This window comes from Trichosurus vulpecula, chromosome 1 (assembly GCF_011100635.1).
Source record: "Trichosurus vulpecula isolate mTriVul1 chromosome 1, mTriVul1.pri, whole genome shotgun sequence".
In the NCBI taxonomy this organism is placed as follows: domain Eukaryota; kingdom Metazoa; phylum Chordata; class Mammalia; order Diprotodontia; family Phalangeridae; genus Trichosurus; species Trichosurus vulpecula.
Genome location: NC_050573.1, coordinates 33,965,265 through 33,985,997, shown reverse-complemented (window position 1 = coordinate 33,985,997; position 20,733 = coordinate 33,965,265). Strand labels below are relative to the sequence as shown.

At 47.0% G+C, this 20,733-nt stretch overlaps 2 protein-coding genes across 16 annotated transcripts in view; one reads left to right on the top strand and one right to left on the bottom strand.

The window, feature by feature from the left end:
• The window catches only part of SH2B3 (SH2B adaptor protein 3), a 96,315-nt gene extending 82,652 nt beyond the window's left edge, over positions 1–13,663 (top strand). For 2 of the 3 annotated variants that reach the window (XM_036736871.1, XM_036736863.1), the window contains exons 3-8: positions 10,308–10,409; positions 10,529–10,620; positions 11,148–11,245; positions 11,398–11,612; positions 11,699–11,870; positions 11,982–13,663. In XM_036736871.1, coding sequence (XP_036592766.1) covers positions 10,308–10,409; positions 10,529–10,620; positions 11,148–11,245; positions 11,398–11,612; positions 11,699–11,870; positions 11,982–12,286 — 984 coding nt within the window. In that variant the 3' untranslated portion in view covers positions 12,287–13,663. The remainder of the gene's footprint in view (positions 1–10,307; positions 10,410–10,528; positions 10,621–11,147; positions 11,246–11,397; positions 11,613–11,698; positions 11,871–11,981) is intronic. The other variant, XM_036736879.1, reaches the window with a different exon arrangement.
• Positions 13,664–16,718: 3,055 nt separating this feature from the next.
• The window catches only part of ATXN2 (ataxin 2), a 119,488-nt gene continuing 115,473 nt past the window's right edge, over positions 16,719–20,733 (bottom strand). For 7 of the 13 annotated variants that reach the window (XM_036754883.1, XM_036754900.1, XM_036754910.1 and 4 more), the window contains 3 exons: positions 20,496–20,723; positions 18,142–18,310; positions 17,200–17,310 (listed from right to left, as the gene is read on the bottom strand). In XM_036754883.1, coding sequence (XP_036610778.1) covers positions 17,282–17,310; positions 18,142–18,310; positions 20,496–20,723 — 426 coding nt within the window. In that variant the 3' untranslated portion in view covers positions 17,200–17,281. Of the gene's footprint in view, positions 17,311–18,141; positions 18,311–20,332; positions 20,724–20,733 lie in introns of those variants that run through there. The other 6 variants (XM_036754891.1, XM_036754917.1, XM_036754924.1 and 3 more) reach the window with 3 other exon arrangements.

Below are 20,733 nucleotides of genomic sequence, written 5' to 3'. Positions count from 1 at the left end.
CCTCCCAGACCTGTCCAGCCTTCCAGGACTCAGAGAGTGACCCCTGCAGGCCACAGTGGGAGAGTTTTTTTTTTTTTAAAGTAGACTGAGGTATCTCTCCAATACTAGGTATGGAATTTCGGGGAGTATGGTTGGGAACTTACAACAGGGGTATTCTTAAAACATATGTTGTTTTCCCCCCAATTACATGTAGAAAACATTTCAACATTCATTTTTTAAAAACTGGAGTTCCAAATTCTCTCCCTCTCTTCCTCTGCTGCCCCCCACACTGAGAAGGCAAGCAATTTGATATAACATGTACAGTCTTGTGAAATGTATTTCCTTATTAGTCATGTCTACAACTTTTTTTTTGTATCGTGAAACCCTCAGTGAAGCCTAGTACTGCTGTGATTTGTAGCATACATTCATAATGGAAGGAAATGGTAAATTTCAGTTACACGTTAGTGAAAATAAAGATCTAATATACATATAAATATTTGCCCCCCATCCAAGTTTATGGGACCCTTGAAAGTTATCCATGGACCCCTCAGGTGTCTCTGAACCTCAGGTTAAAGATACCGGACCTAGAATATCATAAAATCATAGACTTTAAAGCTGGAAAAGACCTTAGTGGTATTCTTATTAAAACTCATTTTACAGAGGGGGAATAGGGGCTTCACAGAACTTTAGAATGGCCTTTGAGGTCATATAACCCAACTCACTTTATTTTCTGTCCCCACTCCATTTTACAGAATGTGAAACTGAGACCCAGATTGGGGAAATGACCTTCCCAAGATTATACATATGAAGTTTAAGGGTTTTTTGGAGGGGAAAGTACAAATAATTGGGATGAAATCCCAGAAGGACCTCATACTAAGCACTGTGCTAAGCTCTGGGGATACAGAGAAAGGCAAAAAGTCTCTAAAAACACCCAGCTCAGAAATCCATCTTCTTGCTAAAAAAAATGTCAGTTTCTCAGCTTTCCAGTTCTTCTTGCAAAACTTAGAAGAATATAATAAGAAACAAGGCTGGAAGGATCAGTTAACAGCAGATTGTGGAAGGGCCGGTAGAAGAGTTTGAACTTTTACAGGAAGCCACGGGAAAATTTGAGTGGCTTAGTGTGATCATCTGGTGGAAGGCATGAGAGTGACAGGTAAGAAGCATCGTTGTCAGCAGAGATCCAGTTTTGGAACCAGGAAGACCTGTGTTCAAATCTGACCTGTGGCACATTCTATGTGACCCTGGACAAATTATTTACATTTTCTAAGGCTAAGTCAGAGAAAGGGTGCACACCTGCATTCGTGGAGGGAATTTCCTCATCCTGGAGTTCTCGTATCAATGAAATCAGATTCAGACCTCATCTCTAAGTGCCAGGCATCGGGATACAAAGACAAGGCAACTCCCGGGCCAGGGCTGATAGGAATGGTCTTAGGATCTCAGGGGGAGTCTGGTCTAAATACCTCCTCCCATTGAGGAAATGGTGAGGTAAGTTCTTCAGAGTCATCTAGGTAGTGTCAGAAGTGGGATTAGAACCCAGGTCCTTTGACTCCAGAGCTAGGATTCTTTTTTCTAAACCACAGGGGAGTGTAGAAGAAATGCCTGGGGGATGCCCTAGTAGGCAGGTTTTAATGAGGGCCTGCAGTTGGCTGGTGAATGAATACAGGTGGCAGAGGGAATAGAGAAGAGAGGGTCTGATGTGTCCACCTGCCCAAATCCTGCCCACGTTCCCCAAGTTCATTCACATCCCAAGACACGAAGTCTTTGCTTTGATGGTGCAGCAAGATCTGCACAGGACATAGGGGCCCTGATCTCGACTCCCAATGTTGCTGACAATTAGCAGCACGAGCTTGGCTAAGAGCCTTCCTCTGCAGGCTTGGTGTCCCCATTGGTATAGAATGGTCCCCGCCTGCCTCCTTCACAGGGGCCATTATAAGGCCCAAATGAAGTCACCAGGAAGTGAAGTCCTTTGTTGAGCCCCACCCCCCATGGGATCATAACTAAATTATACTATAAAGTTATAATATTATAATTAAAATGCCAGAGGTGAAGATCATGATGAAGCCAAGGCCTGCTGGGTGAGGAGGAGCCCTGCCACATCTGGCTTGGCCAAGGTCACTGGAGGAGGTGGCGGACAAGCAGGGACTCTCTGGACTAGGCATTGTTTTCTTGGGAAGGCCACACTGGGTTCCCCACTGTTCCCTACAAGGTAAGGAAAGCAGTTCTTCATTATCATTTGATTTTCCTTTTGGAAAGCCAGCTTGGGGACAGTAACCTGAGCCCTGTCTGGCTGACACTGTGGTGGGGTTGAGGGGGAGCCTCAGCTCTGCTCTGAGCTGGCCACGGCCTGGTGAGGGCCCACGTAGGAGGCTCCATTCCACCCTCCCCAACCCCCCTTACTGTCAGGGACTCAAACCCTCTGTGTCATTGATTTTTGAGAAGAGGAAGACATACAGGGCAGTTTACTTCCCTCCTGGGGATATGAGAAAACATATTCAGCATTCAAATAAAAATTGGACTTCTCTGGAGCCCAGGGGTCAAAGGGGCCAAGAGAAGGCTTGCCTCCTGTCATATTTTCTCGCTGAAAAAAAGCCCATGAGGAAGGGTATTTTTGTTTATAGGAAATAACTATTACGTTCATTAAGTCACTCAACAGTCAACAAGCATTTATTAAGCCCTTATTATTTGCTAAGTGTGCTAAGTGCTGGTTGGAAAAGAAAGGCAGAACCATCAAGGGGCTCACTCACATCCTAACAAGGGATGTCCGAGGTATATACAGTGTAAATGGGAGGGAACTTCAGAGGAAAGGTCCCTGCAGAAGGTGGGATTTCTGGAGTGCTGTTTGGGACAGACTGGAAGAACAGGGACTTTGTGGCCAGGTCATAGCGTATGTGGAGGGGAATGACGTCCAAAGACATGGAAGGGCAGTAAAGATCCTTGTTGTGAAGGGCTCTAGAAGCCAAACAAGATTTTGTATTTAATCCTGAGGGGAACAAAGTTTAACTGGGGTTTATTGGCCTGGCCCGGGCCTCATCTGGACACCAATTCAGCCCTAGTCTCCTCAAAACAGACAAACCTCTAGCCCTCTAGCCCCAGGGCAGAAGTCAGGAGGCAGGCCCCCTCAGGTGGGGAAGCTAGGCATCCAGGCCAAAAGCAAGTCTGAAACCTCTGGGGGGGGGCGGTGGCTACACCCACTAGGTCTAGCCACATCACTTCTGGTCACTCTCTATTTCTCTAACCAAACTTCCACACAGGTCCGTGTGGAAGGAGCTGGGGGCTGAGGAATCATTCTCACATCTACAATTTCAGCTGATACTATGTGATCTTGGACAATTCAACCAACTTTCCAGGGCCTCAGTTTTCCTCATCTGTAAAATGAGAAGGTTGAGCTAGAAGGAGCCTTGGAGGTCTGAAGCAGGCTAGGACACAGCAGGCTTGGTACTTCTATCTTGCCAGCTTCCTTTAAGTCCCAAATAAAATCCCACCTTCTAGAGGAAGCCTTCCCCAACCCCTCTTAATTCTAGGGTCTTCCCTCTATTATGTTTGCAACGGGGAGTTTCCTCCCCATTGGACTGTAAACTCCTTGAGAGCAGGGCCTCTCTTTTGCCTTGTTTTGTATCCCCAGTGTCTGGCACACAGTAGGAGCTTAATAAGTGTTTACTGACTTTTTATTGCCGATGCTGATAAAGCCGTGGCTTAAAGAGAAGTGACTTGTCTAGGATCCTAGATTTTTCCACATTAATCAGTGTCTTTCCCTTCGTTCAGTGGCCCTTGAAGACACAGTCATAGTAGATTTAGAGCCAGAAGGGGCCTCAGAGAGCATCGAGGCAAACCCCATACCTACAGAAGAGGAAACTGGGAAATGCTCAAGGCTGCACAGGAAAGCAGCAGTCAGAATTTGAACCCAGACCCTCTGTCCAAATCCAACTGCCTTTCCACAGCCTACTTGGCAAGCATTTGCTAAACGCCTACTGTGTAGGTGACCCATTCCTGGGAGGCAGGGGAAGACCCAGAGGGCATAGTGCTGACCTGTCCTCGCTGTAAGTCTACTCACATGGCCTGTTACAAAGTATCCAGCCCCTTTGGTTTGCAGCTTTGACATTTGAGGAAACTGAGGCAAACAAGGTAAAGTGATTTGCCCAGGGCAAAACAGCTAGTCAGTGTCTGAGGCTGGATTTGAATTCGGGTCCTCCTGACTCCAGGGCTACAAAAGTGACTAGGTGTCAGATGAGAGAACCTGGTAAATCATGGGCTCCAAATTTTATTGGGGGACAGGGCAGACACTCGCTCCTACTTCTGATTCCAGTGTCTGGAACGAGCTCCTCTATTTCCCTCCACCTCTTAGAACACTTCGAAAATTTTCAAAATTCTACTCAATTCTACCTTCTCCCAAGGTCTCTCCTGGCCCCCTCATTGTCAGTAGTGCCTGATACTCCCCTGCCTCCATTTATCTTGTATTAATTTTGTTAATACTTTTATTTATACATTTTTTTCCCTTAAAAGAATTGTGGGCAAGGCTTCATTATTTTTTTTTTGTCCCTAGAGCCAGCACAATGCCTGGTACACAGTAGGCATTTAATAAATGCATGTTGGTTGGTTGATTCTCAGAAGGCGCTGGAGAACACAGAGCTGTGCCATTGGGCAAAGAGAGGCAGATCAGCCCAGGCAAAGAGTTAGCTTATCCCTGAAACCAGGCAGTTGGGGCATAGGGTGCCCAACGGGATGAACACTTGGCATCTGTTGGATTGCTTGTTTCAGGACCTGGCTGGCAAGCAGTGACTGACCCTGTGTGCGGGTTCTGGGGGAGGTAGAAAGAATATAGCTCTTGTCCTGGGCTGCTTTGGCAGTTCACCAGGTACTTGGAGGCTATACAAGAAAGAGATGCAAAATCTCTAGGGTTTAGGCACAGCACCCTGGGTTAGCCCTGGAGGACGGAGCAGGGGGTGGTGGTAATGAGCGCTGTGATCCCTTCCTCCCTTAGAGCTGGCAGAGAAAAGCATCTGAGCTTAGAGGAAGCATCGGGCGCAACAGATTACATTCCTGAGCCTGCGGATTTGGGGGCAGAGTTTTTGGAATGTTTTCCCCTTCTTCTGTTTCTAATCCTCTCAAATATTAACAGCTCCATCTGGATGGGGAGGGGAGGGGAGGAAGGTGAGGAGGGTGTAGAGGGGTAAAGGAAGGGAGCTGGTCTCTGAAGATGCTGTTATTGAGACCTCCTGCCCTCACTCCCATCCCAAACACCAAAGTCACGATCAGCTTGCATCATTCAGACGAGACTGCTAAGAAATGATGACCTGGAAAATCGTCACTAACTTTTCCCACTCTTAGCGAGAATTCCTCCCAGGGAGATTTGCTAAATTCTCACTATGTTAAAACAATTCATTTCAGTCACTCCCAGAGAATTTATCTTTATAGCAACCCTGTGCAGCAGTGTTACTGTGTTTCATTTACAGATAAAAGAAGAAATTTAACTAAGGTCATTCAGCTTATCAATGGCAGTGCCTGGGTTTGGACCCCAATTCTACTTCCAACCCCCTTCTTCCATATCACGCTGGTTCACAAGGGAATGAGGTTCTAATGGGAGTTAAGACAATGGGGGAGGTATTTCAGGAAGCTAAGTTTTCCCATTGTGAATGTTGGCATCCAGGAGTCTCTGTGACCAACTCTGTTCTCTCAAACTATCAGAAAATTGATTTTGAAACAGATGACCTTGGGTGGGCTTGAATGGACTCGATGGGGACACTTCTGTAGGTTGTTGGTTCCCTAGCCCCCAAAGTTTGAACACTCCTGAGGCAGATGCCTCTCATTTTAGGTTGGGGGCCAGGGAAATCCAGGCAGGCATCAGCACTGGGTTTGAAGTCACAAAGAATGCCCAGCCCAGATCTGTCCTAAAGCTGTGACACTGGATATGTTTCAATCTATGCCTAAGTTCTCTATGCTCATAACATTGGATCTGCTCTGCTAACCAAGGAAGGGGAGCAGGATTTCTGGGAACCTTAGGAAAGGGCCAGTGATCTTGTCAGAGAGATAGTGGTATAGTATAGGTTGGGAATACACCGTCAGATAGTGTTATTGTATCAAACGTGCCCATTGGATGGGAAAACAGTGATGAAACTTTTTAAGGGGGTGGGGCAGGGAGAAGGAAAGAAGGAATTTGGAAAGCCCCTGGAAAAGGCATGAGGAAGGATAACCTCAGCACAGCAGAATTCTGGGAGCATCGCACCCTCATGGGAGGGAGAGGGGAGCACCAAGTCCTCCAGCCACCATTCTGAGCCCCTGCAGCAGGGCCTGGGAAAATGTCAGGTTTGGGATCAACTGACTTGTCCTCTGTCCTTATCATTTAGGGCTTCCTCCCACCCCCGTTCTTGTCTGTTTTTCTTCATAGCAGATTTCACTAGTCTTATGACCCGGAAGAAATCTTCTAATCAGAGAAGGGAATATAGATAATAAAGAGGAGAGGAAGGGGGAGGAGGGGAGCAGGGAGAAGAGATTGGGGGGGAGGTGCAGTGGTTCCTCTTCATCTGTTACTTCCCACCCCTGCTTGACCAAGGTGTCCATGCTGTGCAAGATCAGCTACAGTTTAATGGGACTTGTGGTTAGGGTACCGACAGGAAACATGGACATCGAGGCTACAGATGTGGCCACTTGAGACCAAGAGAAACCAGCTAGTTAGTAGCAGCCCTGCTGTTTTAACCTAGGTTCTCGGATGAAGCCCAGCAGCTCTCTTCCTGACAGTAAATCATGAAGGCTGGATTCCAGCCAAGCTGATCCCATCCCTTAGCAGTGCCTTTCTGCCCAGCTCATTCCCTCCTTCCCTCTCCAGGGAAACCTTCCTAAGAGGGTCCCTGCAATAGTTAAGGTCCCCTCATCTTCTTTCCCCAAGATCATTTCAGAGGCCTCCTAACTGGTCTCAAGTCTCTGCATTCCAAACCATCCTACACCCTACTACCAAAATGGTTTTCTATGTCATTCCCATACTTGGCCAACTCCAGTGAGTGGTTTCCGTTGTCTTTAGGATCAATATAAACTCATTTAGTCTTTAAAACTTTTCATACCCTGTCCCCTCACTCCTTATACAGTCCCCTTATCCTTTAGGGCAGCTAGGTGGTACGGTGGATAGAGCACCAAGACCTGAGGTCAGGAAGACCTGAACTCGAATCCAGCCTGAGACACTTACTGGCTGTGTGACCCTGGACAAATTGCTTCACCCTGCTTGCCTCAGTTTCCTCATTTGTAAAATGACCTAGAGAAGGAAATGGCGAAACCACTCTGGTACCTTTGCCAAAAAAGCCCAAATGAGGTCATGAAGAGTCAGACACGACTGAACGACTCTAACAACAAAATCGTCCTCGAAGATGCGGTAAAGGCACCATCTGCACAAGGCCTTTCCTGGTCCCTTCAGCGCTGGTGTTCTCCCTGCCATGCTAGGTTGTATTGAACTGCTCTGTATACACGTATTTGCATTTGTTCACTTCCTATCTGTGCTAGATAGCTTTCTGAGTTCTTGCTTCCCATTTCGACGTAAGTTTTTTGCAAGGAGGGAGTTTCATTCTTTGTACTTGTATCTCCAGGGTCTAGCCCAGTGCCTGGCAGGGGCTTCATAAATGCTTGTTGACCAACTTCTCCAGTCCAAAATGGGACTAGGCAACCGAGTAGGAGCACTGCTTTCTGTGGGGCTTCTTTTCTAGAAGGGATGCCCCTGAGGTCATATGAAAATATGATTAGATTTACACTTCTTTTCCACGAATGCACCCACTGCAGTTGGGGCTGCACTCGATGCAAATGAAGGATAAATTATATCCTGGGCCACAGACTTCTCTCTTCAAGCAAGGACACTGCATGAAGAGTCCCCGTTTAGGACCTTCCAAGCAGGGAAGCACAGCTGCTCGAAATCAGCCCAGTGGCAGGGTGTGCTAAAGGAATGTGCAGTCAAGAGGAGTCTTGGGTTCAAAGCCCACCTCTCACATTTACTAACCCTGTGACCATAGGTGAGTCTTTGGGATCCGAGCCCAAGGCATCGTAGGCATCAGTTCATCCAACCCCTGAGAAAGTCTCTGAACTCTGAACTTCTCTTCGCCCATCTATGAAATGGGATTTGTCCCTTTAGTGCTTCACCTCACTGTGCAGACCTGCCTCTACCTCATCTTGATGACCTCAGGGAAGGAGCTGATGAGGAATGCAGGTGGTCTGCTGTCCAAGTGCTTTGTCAACGTGACAGAGAGATTGTGTGTGACACGCTGATGTCCATCACCAGCTATCACTTCTCAGGCACAGGGAGCTGCCCAAAGAAGAGTAAAGCAGCTCAGGCAGTAAAGGCCCAGTGGAGCACACACAGCCACACACCATATTCTGGGCCCCCAAACACCCCAAAACCAAACATTCGCTACCCAGCTTCCTGTCCTGCCCCACCCCCTTCTTCCAAATCTGCTTGTTTCTGAGAGGGACAGCAAAGTGCTCGAGGTCCCTTTGTCCCCCACCTTTTTAAACCCCATTCTCTCTAATCCTTCCAAGCCCTTGGCCTCTCTTTAATCAGAAGATTGGTCTCTCCCCCTTGGAGATGCGGGAAGGGGCAGCTGTAGTTGCATCCTGGAGAAAAAATTGGTTTAAAAGAGGCAAAAATCATCTTGGATTGGTGAGACTCCTAAAATGATAAGTAGAAGGTCTCTGTGCTGGGTGATGAGTTCCAAAGGACATGGGTTTGAATCTCAGTTCTGCCCCTTACTATTGTGGGACCTTGCTGGGCCTTCACTGAGCCTCTCCTCTGCAACATGAAGCAACAGGGTAAAATGGAGGGTTGGAAAAGACCTTTTTTTCCCATTTACCCCAACACCTCATTTCACAGGAAGAAACAGAGTACAGCTACTCCATATCTACCAGTTTTCTGACTTAAGGAAGGAAATGTTCTTTCGATTAACCTGGAGCAGAAGCTATGCTTGTCTTGCGAGAGAGGGAAGAGAAGAGCTGCAGAGAGTGAGAGAGACCAGGGAATGTAGACCTGAGAGTGTAGCAGGAGGGGGCCAGAAAAGCCCGAGACATTTGTGGAACCATCAAACTCTTCCTTCACCCCTTGGCTATTCACTTCCTCCCCACTGGCCTTCAGCCCTGGGCTCCCATGAGGACCATGTAACCTCCACAGAAGGGAAATCTGGTTTCATTCTGACTGGCTCACATCCCCTTTTTAGTCCAGGGATGAGTCACCAGCTTCAGCCCAGGAAGGAGTTGCTCTATTCAGTGGGGACAACACTAGTCCTTGGCTGGAGCACAGGGGGAGGACAAGGCAGGGCTAGTGGCTGTCATTTGGCCTTGCTGGGGCCACATTGTGGGGATATAAAGAGAAGGCACATGCATGGAAAAACCTTTGACCCTCAGTCACTCAGGATCCTTTCATAAGATCCGGAGGTGCTGGGGAAAGGCAGAAAAGAGACTGGAGTTTTATGTAGGGGCTAGGAATTACTGAAGAAGCAAAGAAGCCACCCCTCCCCACATGATGGTCCCTCAAAAGACCCCCAAAGCTGTTTGGTAGATGGATTCCCAGATTGGGGGTGCTCATCTACCCCAGTGTGTGTGTGTGAGAGTAGGGATAATGTGGGAAAACAGAAACATCTGTTGGGCAGTGAGGAGGCTGAGAAGACCTGGGTCCCTGGGAGAGCTGCCCTTCCTTTTGCTCAGATAAGATTGTTGGCTTTACCTTCTAAGATAGGCTTTGAACACTAGGAGGGCAACTTCAGCCAGGCCTCCAGGAGGCCCCACTTGCAATCCCACCAAAGTCGAGATGTTAATCAATAGACCCCAGGCTAAGGCTTCTGTTCTTCCTTTGGTCTGCAGTATGAAAATACAATCAACGGAACCTTAGAGAAGCTACATCCAGCTTGGGTGGGGAGGCAGAGAAGGTTATTTGGGAACAGGCATTCTGACTGCCAGGCTGGCTACATCCTTACCTCTTCTGGTGGTCGCCTTAACCCTAGCTGGGCTGACCCTGACATGGAGGTTAGCTAAACTGCTCCATGCATCAAGGAGCTGCCCCCCCCCCCCCCCAGGGTGCAGGGGAATGGGTAAGAGAAGGCAGCAACTGGGCTAGTCCATCTGGCCAGCAGGCCCCATGCCCAGCCTGTCTGCACCCTTCCTAAGAAGCAATTGCTTGCACATGTTGGGCCTGGGATGTCATTCCAGGGCTGTCTAGAAAGAAGAAATTCAAGGAGGGAGGAAGGGCAGAGCCCAGAATCCAGCTTGTGGATTTGTGGAACAAGGAATAGCTCACTTTGGGGATACCTGGCCTTGGGGAAGCTGTTATCTGCCTGGTACCCAGAGGGCAATCTGTCTTTGCTCCACAGGGTTCGAAGCCCAAGCTCCAGACTGCTTGTTCTTCCATTCACGAGATCCGGAGATGCACCCGACTAGAGATGCCTGACAACCTCAACACTTTCGTCCTTAAGGTAGATGGTCTTCTAGCTGCCTCTTCTTCCTCCCTCCCTCCTCCCATTGGCCATCCACACCCTCCTCCCTACAGCTGCTGCCCAAGAGGTGACAACCCTCTCTGTTACTCTGCATCCAGGTGAATAATTTAACCGACATCATCTTTGAGACAGGAGATGAGCAGCAGCTGAATTCCTGGACAACAGAGATCAGAGAATGCATGAAGCGAGGGTAAGGCTTTGTGAGAGTGAGTCTTAAATGCCTCCTTTCTCCAATTCAAAAGCAGTGACCAATACCTTTCTCCTGTGGGCCCAAACCACATGTATGACACCACGCCATCCTGAGGCATTTGGGGACAAAGGAAGCCCCCACTCCATTCAGCTCCTTCTTGGCTCATGAGACATCTCATGTCTTTTTCATCCCTCTCTCCTTTAATCCAGGCCGGCAACCTTCACATCTCCACAGTTGTCTCCAAGAGGCTGGATTTGTAAGGGGGGAAGGAAGTGTTGGATAACTGTTGTTCTCACCCCTAGCTGTTCCTTCTGAAATGGGGCTGAAGAAGGCAGCAGGCTTCTGGGGGCGAGAGCATCCACCACTGCCAGGCATATCTAACATATATGGAGGACCAGGGAACAGAGGAGGGTGTGGGGAATTGCAGACCCCTAGGAAAACCACCCCAGAGCTGGTGCCTCCAGGAATGTCTTCCAGTGAGAGGTGAGAGCCGGCACAGGAATTAACTCTTCTATCCTTCTTCCCAGCAGGTCAGAAGGAGCTGACCTAGAATCACATGCCCTCTCACTTCCAGACCCTGGTATATCCAACTCCCCCAGCGGGAGCACCGACTCCCTTAACCAAGGTAAAGGTCCCAGACAGATGGCCTGCCCCCACTCCTCGCCATCTTATCCTCTGAGGAAAGTCTGCCCTGGCTGCCTACTCCATTTAGGCCTCTCTCTAGGATGCAGAGGAGCCAGGCCCGCCGGGTCAGCTTCCGCCTCTCTGCTCCACTAGGTGCCTCACCTGGTGGACTGCCTGAGCAGGCCTGTCAGAAAACCGACCACTTCCTCTCCTGTTATCCCTGGTTTCACGGCCCCATCTCCCGAGTGAAGGCAGCTCAGCTAGTGCAGTTGCAGGGTCCCGCAGGTCATGGAGTGTTCCTGGTTCGGCAGAGTGAGACACGACGGGGAGAATACGTTCTTACATTCAACTTCCAGGGCAGAGCCAAGGTATGGGGCGAGGTGGGAGGAGGTGCAGGGGGACCCCTCCTCTTGACCAGTGCCTTCCTGTGCTCAGCCCTTCTCCTCCCCGGCAGCATCTGCGCCTGTCACTGACTGAGCGAGGGCACTGCCGGGTGCAGCACCTACACTTCCCCTCCATCGTGGACATGCTGCATCACTTCCAGCGCTCCCCCATCCCCCTCGAGTGCGGGGCTGCCTGTGATGTCAAGCTCTCCAGCTACGTGGTGGTTGTCTCCCACACACCAGGTGAGGCTGCGGGAGGTGGGCAGCCCTTAAGGATCCTGTTGGGTAAATTCTGCCAATTAAATAGTTTTAGGCCCACGTTTCCCACTCTTGTCTTTCCTCCTTGTCTCCCAGGTTCAAGCAGCACAGTTCTGTTCCCTTTCTCTGTCCACCGCTGGAGTTCCGAATTGGGCCCTCCTCACCTTAGTTCCTCTGGTCGTCCCCACGTGCTCATCCCCGAGGACCTCCCGCCATCCAGGTCCTCTCCTTCTGAGCAGATCTTCCACCTGTTGCCTCCACCTGAGGAACTGGCCAACAGCCTACGGCGTATGGAACAGTCAGCAGAACCTACAAGCCAACCCCGGGACTCCGATTATGAGACAGATTCACCTAACAGGGGTCACATCCGGGCCATAGACAATCAGTATACACCTCTCTAAAGAATGGCTGGTGGCAGCCTCCTCCTCCTCCGCTTGGCAGTGCCACCCCCACCCCACCCCCACCTCACAGAAGCATCATGCACTTTTACCTGTAGAGTTGGGGACTTCTGAATGTACCTCTTTATTTTTCTTCTTGCTAGACAGAGATTGTACAAGGGATGTTGCTGATTGTTCATTCCAGTTTGGATGTACCCTATTAGGCCTGTTAAAGGGCCTGTTGTTTCATCCTTTCACTCTCGTTTTCACTCTACAACCTTCTAATCACTGTTTACAGAAGTAGTTGCTGTTGAGCGCCCATATCCACATTGCTTTCAAGCGCTGTTGATGGAAGTTTGGAGTCCAGAAGCTTCACCCTGCACAGTCACCCCTTACCCAGCCCAGCTGAGCCCAGCCGTTTGGGCTGCTACACTAGCGCACAAGGAGGGATCCAAACGAACTAAGAGACCGGGGTCCAGAGGCTGTGGCAGAAAATGTACTTTCCCTTTCAAAACAAATGGGCAAAGACAAATGGACAAATTTCTGATAAGTGGGTCAGGAAATCCTAAACACTAATGCCCCAGAATACAAACTGAGATTTTTTTTCTATTCAGTACAAACCCATGACAGCAGCTAAGGAAGAGGAAAAGGCGGGTCAGCCATGTCTCCTGCCACAGCTTGCTATCGCTTTAGCTAACACTGCCTCCACCTGCGCTCTCAGAAGGAAGGGCAAGTTTGAGGCTTACACAGAAAGCTAACATGAAAACAAAAAAACAAACATTTTTACCTCAGATTAGTTCTTAAAGGTTTTCTAACCTAAACGGTTGCTTGCTTTTTATTGCACTGTTTAGACTAATAAAAATGCTATTTTTGTAGTTAAAATTTGATATATGCAAATATTACTTCACTAGCTCATGATTCCAAGCCCAAACGGGCATGTTTTGGTCCCCTAATTAATTCTCAAGCAAAACTATTTTTCCATTCTAAAAAATGACAATGGACTGCCATCAGAAACAAACTGCAAAAAGTGAAATGTGTCACATCTAGAGGGAAATGAAAGTCTGACTGCCTTGGGAGGACGGTGATGAAGAGTTCTATCCTGGTGCCTTATTTATAAAGAACTGGATTCTGGCTTCTGTTTAACTTCTTGGTGGGCATTAGTGGGGAAGAGAGGAATCATGATTCCCAGACCCTTCTGAATGAAAGTCTTCACTGGGGTGGGGGTGGGGGGGTGGGGGGCAGTGTACCCACAACACTCAAAGCTCTGGTAGTTTTTCCAATGATCCTGTGAATGAGTTATTTTTATTATGGGACCTAAAATGGAAGCTAGGATTTCAGGGCTATGACCAGTAAGACTGTGTATTCAGTGCATAATAAACTTCCTGTTCTGTTTGCAAGCCAGCCGGTCACTGCTTAATTCATCTATGTGTTTTTGGTGAAACAGGCATGTGTGTAGACACACATAAAACGAAAACAGACACCCATACACCTCTCTGAATCTCAGTGAGGTCTTAGAAGTTCCTATGCTCTCTACCTATCCTTGGCTCTGACCTACTAGACGATTCTCAGGGTTAGTGTGGAGACACAGCCACAAAGATGACAGGGACAGAATAGATAGCTGCTCCCATGACCCAGCATTTAGATGAGCTGATGCCTTCAGATTCCGCTTCTATGATCCACCCCCCCCCCTTTATTATTTTCACCTCAGAAGCTAAAATCAAACGTCTCTACGCATTCAACACCTGTACTTTTGTACATCTCCATGTGCTAGAGCTGCTTTTACAGCAAATTCCACCTCTTATTTTATGGACTGCCTAATCATTCCAGCTTTCCTTTTCCTCCAGCTTGTGGGATAGTAATTTGGATAGTTACTTGCTAACATTCAGAGCCTGATTTATAATCCCAAATTCAGTTCTACGGCTACTGTGAAGGAAGTACTATAGAAATGAAAATCAGCATCACCACTCTCACTGGAGCCAGGACTGAAGTAGCACCTGGCTGCCCAACAACGAGAAAGGCTGTCTGTCCGTCTGTTTGTGTCTGTCTCTCTCCAGTCCCAGAGACTGCCTGTCAATTTCATATTATAAGAAACAGATTTTGCCTTCTGTTTCCAACCTCTCCTTCCTATCAACAGCTCAGTACTACAAGTGTAAATGTGATCAAAAGCTCTGAGCAGTGTTTAAAATCATCTCTTTTCCAGTTTGGCAGAGTGAATTAAACCTTGAAGCCAGGAAGACCTGAGTTCATGTCCTGCCTCAGACATATCCTAGCTATGTGATCCTGGGCAAGTCACTTCCCTCCTCAGGGCTCAAGACAACTTACTCTAAGTGCAGAGAAGGTGCTGGCTTGTATTAGTTAAAGATCTAATCAATGAAATCACAGGTCCAGGCCTTACACCTACCTCCTTGTAAAAGGTGGAGAGTCTATGATGACAATTTGTTATCTGTCTAGGTTTTCCACGGCAACTCCAACACAGGTAGGGCTTGAGTGGCTATGGCCATGTTATTGCAGCCCTCCAGAAGGAAGGGGCCTTGAGCTAGATAACTCAGGAGCCAGTCCCTCATACTTCTCACCAGCTACTCAGCACATCCACCTCAGAGAGCGTAATGACAGATATTTGTAATTAGAGCATGGATGCCTTCAAAGAGCATAGACCCTCTCACCCAACCACATGCTCACAGTGCTTCAATCCAAGGAGTTCAAACTCTTTTTCTGAAAGCTCCCTAATTAAACAGCTCTAATGCATTATTATCTCACAAAAAGCGAGCTTCAGTGACACCAAATTGCTGCCTTCTCTCCCTTCTATAACAGTCCCAGCTGGAGGAAATGGAAGGAAGACTGGAGGAAATGCCCTTGTCCTTCTTGGCAGGCAGCTGCCTCACCCCGATGGCTTTCACAGCATCCCCCCTTCCCTAGGCAGCTTCCTGAGGACAAGCATGACCACCAAACAGGGAAGCTTTCTCTGGAGCTCCTGCCATGTGTGCCATCAAGCCAAGTCTCCTTCCTCAATCCACCTTTATTCTGAGCAACGTAAGTCTTGAGGAAACACACAGTCAAACCATCAGCTTTTCTCAAGATCCCTGCTAAGGATGAGTTTCACATTTCTGAGAATAGTTTCAGCATCTAAGTTACCATTTTTTCCTAACTATAGTGAAGAGAATTATTACATTTTGTCTCCCAACATCGTCATTCCCTACCCTACCCTGTCTTTCTGGAACTTTTTGTATCTGGTCTAAAACTAGACAAAGAAATTCAGAGGAAAAAAAGTCACAACACCAAAGAATTAAGCCCGCTAACCTGCCTTGAATTCTAGACCAGCAATCCAAATAGTTTTATCTGGTATAAATTCTATGCCTCTGTTAATTTATGGACCCTGTGGTAGAGAGGAATAACAACCATTTTTAATATTGTGGACCAGAGAACACTATTTCTTACATAACATTTACTTAGCTTGCAAAATTATCATGGATGGTTCCATCCTAAGCCATTGCCTCCATGCTTTCTGCCCATGGCTTGTTGTATTCTCTACAGATGTCAGTTGGCTTGCCCCCGCCCTGCACCGCCCCCCTCACCCAAGCAATGGGGGCTCAACAGTATACTCCATTATCCTTAGTCTTTCAGCCAATATGCATTTTCAATCCAGCATTTGTTGGACTAGAATGAGTAGTGCATTCTTTTAGGTATAAAAATGCACTTTACAAAGACACACAAAGTAGATTCATCTTGTATCTTTAAAGCTTTTGGCCTATTTGCCATGTATTTCACTATTCCTGTGGGAGAGGTTAACCCACATGACATCTGTAATGACAGAACAGGCCCCAGGGGAAAGCACAGACCAACTGTAATCAATCAAATAACTTATTCTGGAATGATGCAGATTTTGCTATAATGTACAAACTGCTAAATGAATTAAAAAACGTTTTCAGAAGCTTTCTGTGTTGTCACTGAGTATCCTAAGCGCTTTCATTCTTGATCTTGTGGTTTTCTGTATGAAATCCACACACTGCCAACATATTTGCTCGCTTTCTTTAGCCTCTCACCACGTGACCTGGCACTATCCATAGACTCCTTAGAGCATCCTGGGCAGCCTCGTGCCCCCCCTGCTGGCCGAGTGGCTCCGGATATGAGGCCCCGCTGCTGAGGGCTGCCAGCCTTTCCTCCGGAAGATACGGGCCAGGCTCCACCTGCTAGGGGGCAGCTGTCTTCCTTGAAGCAGACACACCACATTCCTCTAAGCCACCAGAAAAACCATCCTGACTTGGCATTTCCTTCAAACAAGGCTATGTCCTAAGCTCAGAAAAACGCATGATCAATACCAAAAAGGAAGAAAACTGATTCAGCAATTCCTTTCTTGCAGATTAAAGGTCACCTGCTAATCATCCCTCCTAGTTTCTATTAAGCTAAGATGATAATTAACTACGATAAAGTAGCTTATACAAACACACATTAACTTGTATCAGTTTTTAAAACTTTTTTATTTTTAAATTTTTTTTTTAGTTTTTATTTTATATTATCTACAAAGTAAAAGTGTTTTTTCCTTAACTTAAAAGTTGCACCACTGCCTGCTGACAGTGATCACCTCATCAAACTTGATTTATAAATAATAATCCATCAGTTTGACGATGAGAATTTACTGAACCTTTTTCAAGTTTAGTAAAAGGGGCTTTCCAAGTCTTGATTTTTAGCGGTAATAGCAGCAAGAATCACTCGTTACTTCTTTTGCTAGCTGATGAGTTCATGACTTTGAAGGGTCATTAGAAAATAAATAACTTCCAGTTTTCAGCAAGCAGAGTTGGGGCACTTGCATGGAATTAACGGGATACCCGCAAGGGCCTACATGCCTCTACTCAGTCCAAATGTCTTCCACTGCAAGGTGAACTGTTAGCATTCCTATTGGATGTTACGAGAAACCAATTAAAAAAAATAAAATAAATGAAATTCTAGTTTTCTGTGCTTCCAGTTGGTAGAAGCAGTAGAAGGGAGGAGGGAATTTGGCCTTTTGCTTCCTCCAGGGCAGCCTTACAACTGCTGTTGGTGGTGGGCTTGTACTGTAAAAAAGAAGAGTGAATATTTAAACAGAAAACTGGCAGGACCACACAAATTTCTCTAATGTTTTGGCAACACATACAGCCTCATGCTATCCTTAGAATATCAGCTTAAACCAAAAAAATCAGGTTGCCTTTTCCCCTCCCACCTACACCAAGGGGCATACTGGTCAAACTGGCAGATGAACCATTTCATATAATGCTCCAAGGACAATTTCATGTTGCTCATGGGAAAAGAGGAGGGGGAGAAGCCACGTTTATCCCAAATTAGCCAAGCACTAGTATTTGCTTTGGATTAAAAAGGTTAGACTGTGAAATATTGCCACAGCAGCCATCAAAGAGTAGAGTCCACCCGAAGGGATGGTTCTATTCCCCTCAGGGATATGCTACAGCCCCTGCGCTCGGAATCAAAGGACAACACACACACACACAGCCCTTTCCAACCATTACTTTCCAGAGTTTGCCTCCATTCAAACAATGCTAGAACAATTCCCCCCCCGCCCCATGCCAAGTGGTTGGAATTCAGGAAGAAAACTACTGCTCCACTCACTGTCATAGCTCGGAAGGCCAACACTGTCCAACGTATACATCAGCTACACAGAATGATGCTACTTCTAAACAATCCAGACCCTGTATGCCCTCCCTACAGAGAACACGCCTTATCTTCTCCTTGACATCACAGACACGAATATCCAGAGGAGTTTCACTATGTCTCAGGTGCACACACTGACCAACCTGGCTCTATTCTCAAACAAGATCTGAAGTGTTCACTGTTATTCAATATTTGAGTAAAACGCTTTGCAGTGTACCAGCCCCTACACACACACGCCTCACCTGAAGGGTGCGTCATATAAGGGAAATGCGCTGTTGTCGAGACTGGAATGGGCTGTAGTGCACTTTGAGCGATGGCGGCCTGGGGACCGCCAGGTGGCTGTGTCGTCATTAGCATCATTGGAGCATGAGCAGTTGGATGAGAAGGAACCATTCCTGACTGTACATGAGCCTGAAACAAAGAGCTCATTTACGCAAACAGGCAACATCTTTGGCTTAAACAACATGTCAACTGTGTTCTCATTTTGCTGAAGATTGAAGGAGTGTTATCTCTGACACTGAGGGCCTACTTTCTCAGGGTGGACTCCCTATCTTGTTACAATTGACTGAGTAGCAAACATACTCCAACCATGGATAGAATTCTACCAATACAGAATAGCACACACCAAACAATTCTGGATGAAAATTGGGGCCTAAACATACTGGGCATCTCATATCCTAACTCTCCACACATATCTGACCATCTGAATACTACATTCATGATGTTTTCAAAGAGAGAAGCCTTTCACAACAGGCAGCAGCTTAAGGGGTGATTTGAGCTTTCAAAGCTTACTATGAGGCAAAGGCACAAATTAAATACTGACAAGTTATGTGATATCTAAGTCACTTTAAAAAAAATACATTCTTCTGAAGAAAGAGACTATGTTACAGTAAACTTGACTATTCAGAGATTTATCCCTCAGGTTCATGAACTGTCTAAATACACAGACAATTTATCTTCCTCCTTCTAATCTCTAGCCACGGTACCCGCTTACTACTCACAAATATTTCCATGAAGGGCAGGCCAAGGGAACTAAAGAGCACTTGGTTAAGTCTGTTCTACTGCTGCTAGAAGCTTTTGCTAGGAGATTTGAGGATGGGAAGTGGAAGAGATTCTTTGGTCTTACTTGACCATGGATAACTGAATGATGTGTTCCCATTTTTAAGATAGTAAAACGGTCAAGCCAAAGGATTTGTCCTCAAGCTGTGTGGTGAGTGAGTCAGCGGTGCCAGGAAGAGCACTCCCTTGTCCTGACTCCGAATCATGACCGAATCTAGATCATGCTATGAAAACCTTTCTTCTTTCATGCTAACATTCAGAAAGGTCTCTGCACTTCTTTGGTCTCCCCCTGCAAGTCTTGTGCTTCTGCTCTTCCCCCCCAAGGTGAGGCTTTCTGGAACCCACCTTGGTTTCAGTTTATATTCCTATTCAGCTACCAAACTTGCCAGAGCACCTCAAAGAGCCTAGTTTTCTCCATAAAACATACTTAAAATCTTAATTGTCCAAGCCACACTCAAGGTTGTCTAAGCATTTCCCCAACCCCATAAGATGCTAATGACACTGTATACTAGGCTAAAAACTCTGCTAGGCCAGGAAGTCCAAACTTCCCAACACATGCTAGGCACCATTATAGATCTTTAACCCCTAGGAATTCACTTGGTGACTAAATAAATCCATTCTCAATTGGAAAGCCACCCTGATACCTCCTCCCCCACCCATGCCATTTTAATGAAAATACACTAGGCACTTATATACCTTATAATACCATTTGACTGAAACTAGCGCTGAGTATCGAGTGGCTGGGACTTGAAGATTCTAATATCCAGAAGGCTTCGTTAATAGAAAACCATGTAGACCAACCTGCTAAGCTGACTGCAAGGCAGCTCAGTGCTAACATACCCTCCTTCACTTTCACCCTCAGCGATCAAATCACCTTCTTTGTAACTTTTCCCTTTAGTCTCTTAATGCAGATGGCCGTCCCAGAGACCTGGCCATCCAACGGCACCCTGAGAAGCCCCATGTGCTTCCAGAACAGAGACCCCACTCTCCTCCCCCAAAGTCCCTGCTCTCCGACCCTTAGGATGCTGCACCGACACTGAGGGCCCAGCCTTTTCATGAAGCATAACACTGAGTCAGGAAGAAACTTGAATCAGACAGGGAGGAGGAGGCCTTTAGGGAAAACTCATCTTGAGGACACGCTCCTCAAGTTTTCCAGCCTCCAGACCCAGGGTAAGTCACCTCAAGAGTGCAGAGGATGAGTGATGCCCCAGACCTTTCATACTCACAGCAAGGAAGCCATGTATACAAAGCAAAGCAGACACAGAGAGAAGGAAGAAACATGTTGCACTCCAAAGACAGTCTTCAAGTTTCAACTGTGGGACATTAGTGAACTTGCTACTAAACAACTTCTCCCATTATAAAACCACACAAACATTCATTGATGGCTAGATCACATGTATTTGAAGGATAAAGGGAGACAGGTAAAGAGCTTCACACATGGGCTTTTCTAGCTTGGAGAATGTCTGGTTGCTCGCTGATAATCTGAGAATCTTGACATTCTACTTGGTCTTCAGAAAGTTGGTTAAAGTTGGTTTACCTGAGGTACGTGGGCCATGTGGGGTGGGTTGGTATATGCAGGCTGAACATGAGAGGGGTGAATCGTAAAGACTGTTTGTTGTGCTGCTGGGAAACTATTTTGTGGAGACTGTGTATTTGAGCCCGGTGTCATAGAAGGTGGGGTTGGTGCCAGACCAGCATGGTAAATGGCTGGCTGCTGCTGGGGGTTTGCCAGATGAAGGGCCTGCGCAGCTTGGTGCTGATGGTGCTACAAAACA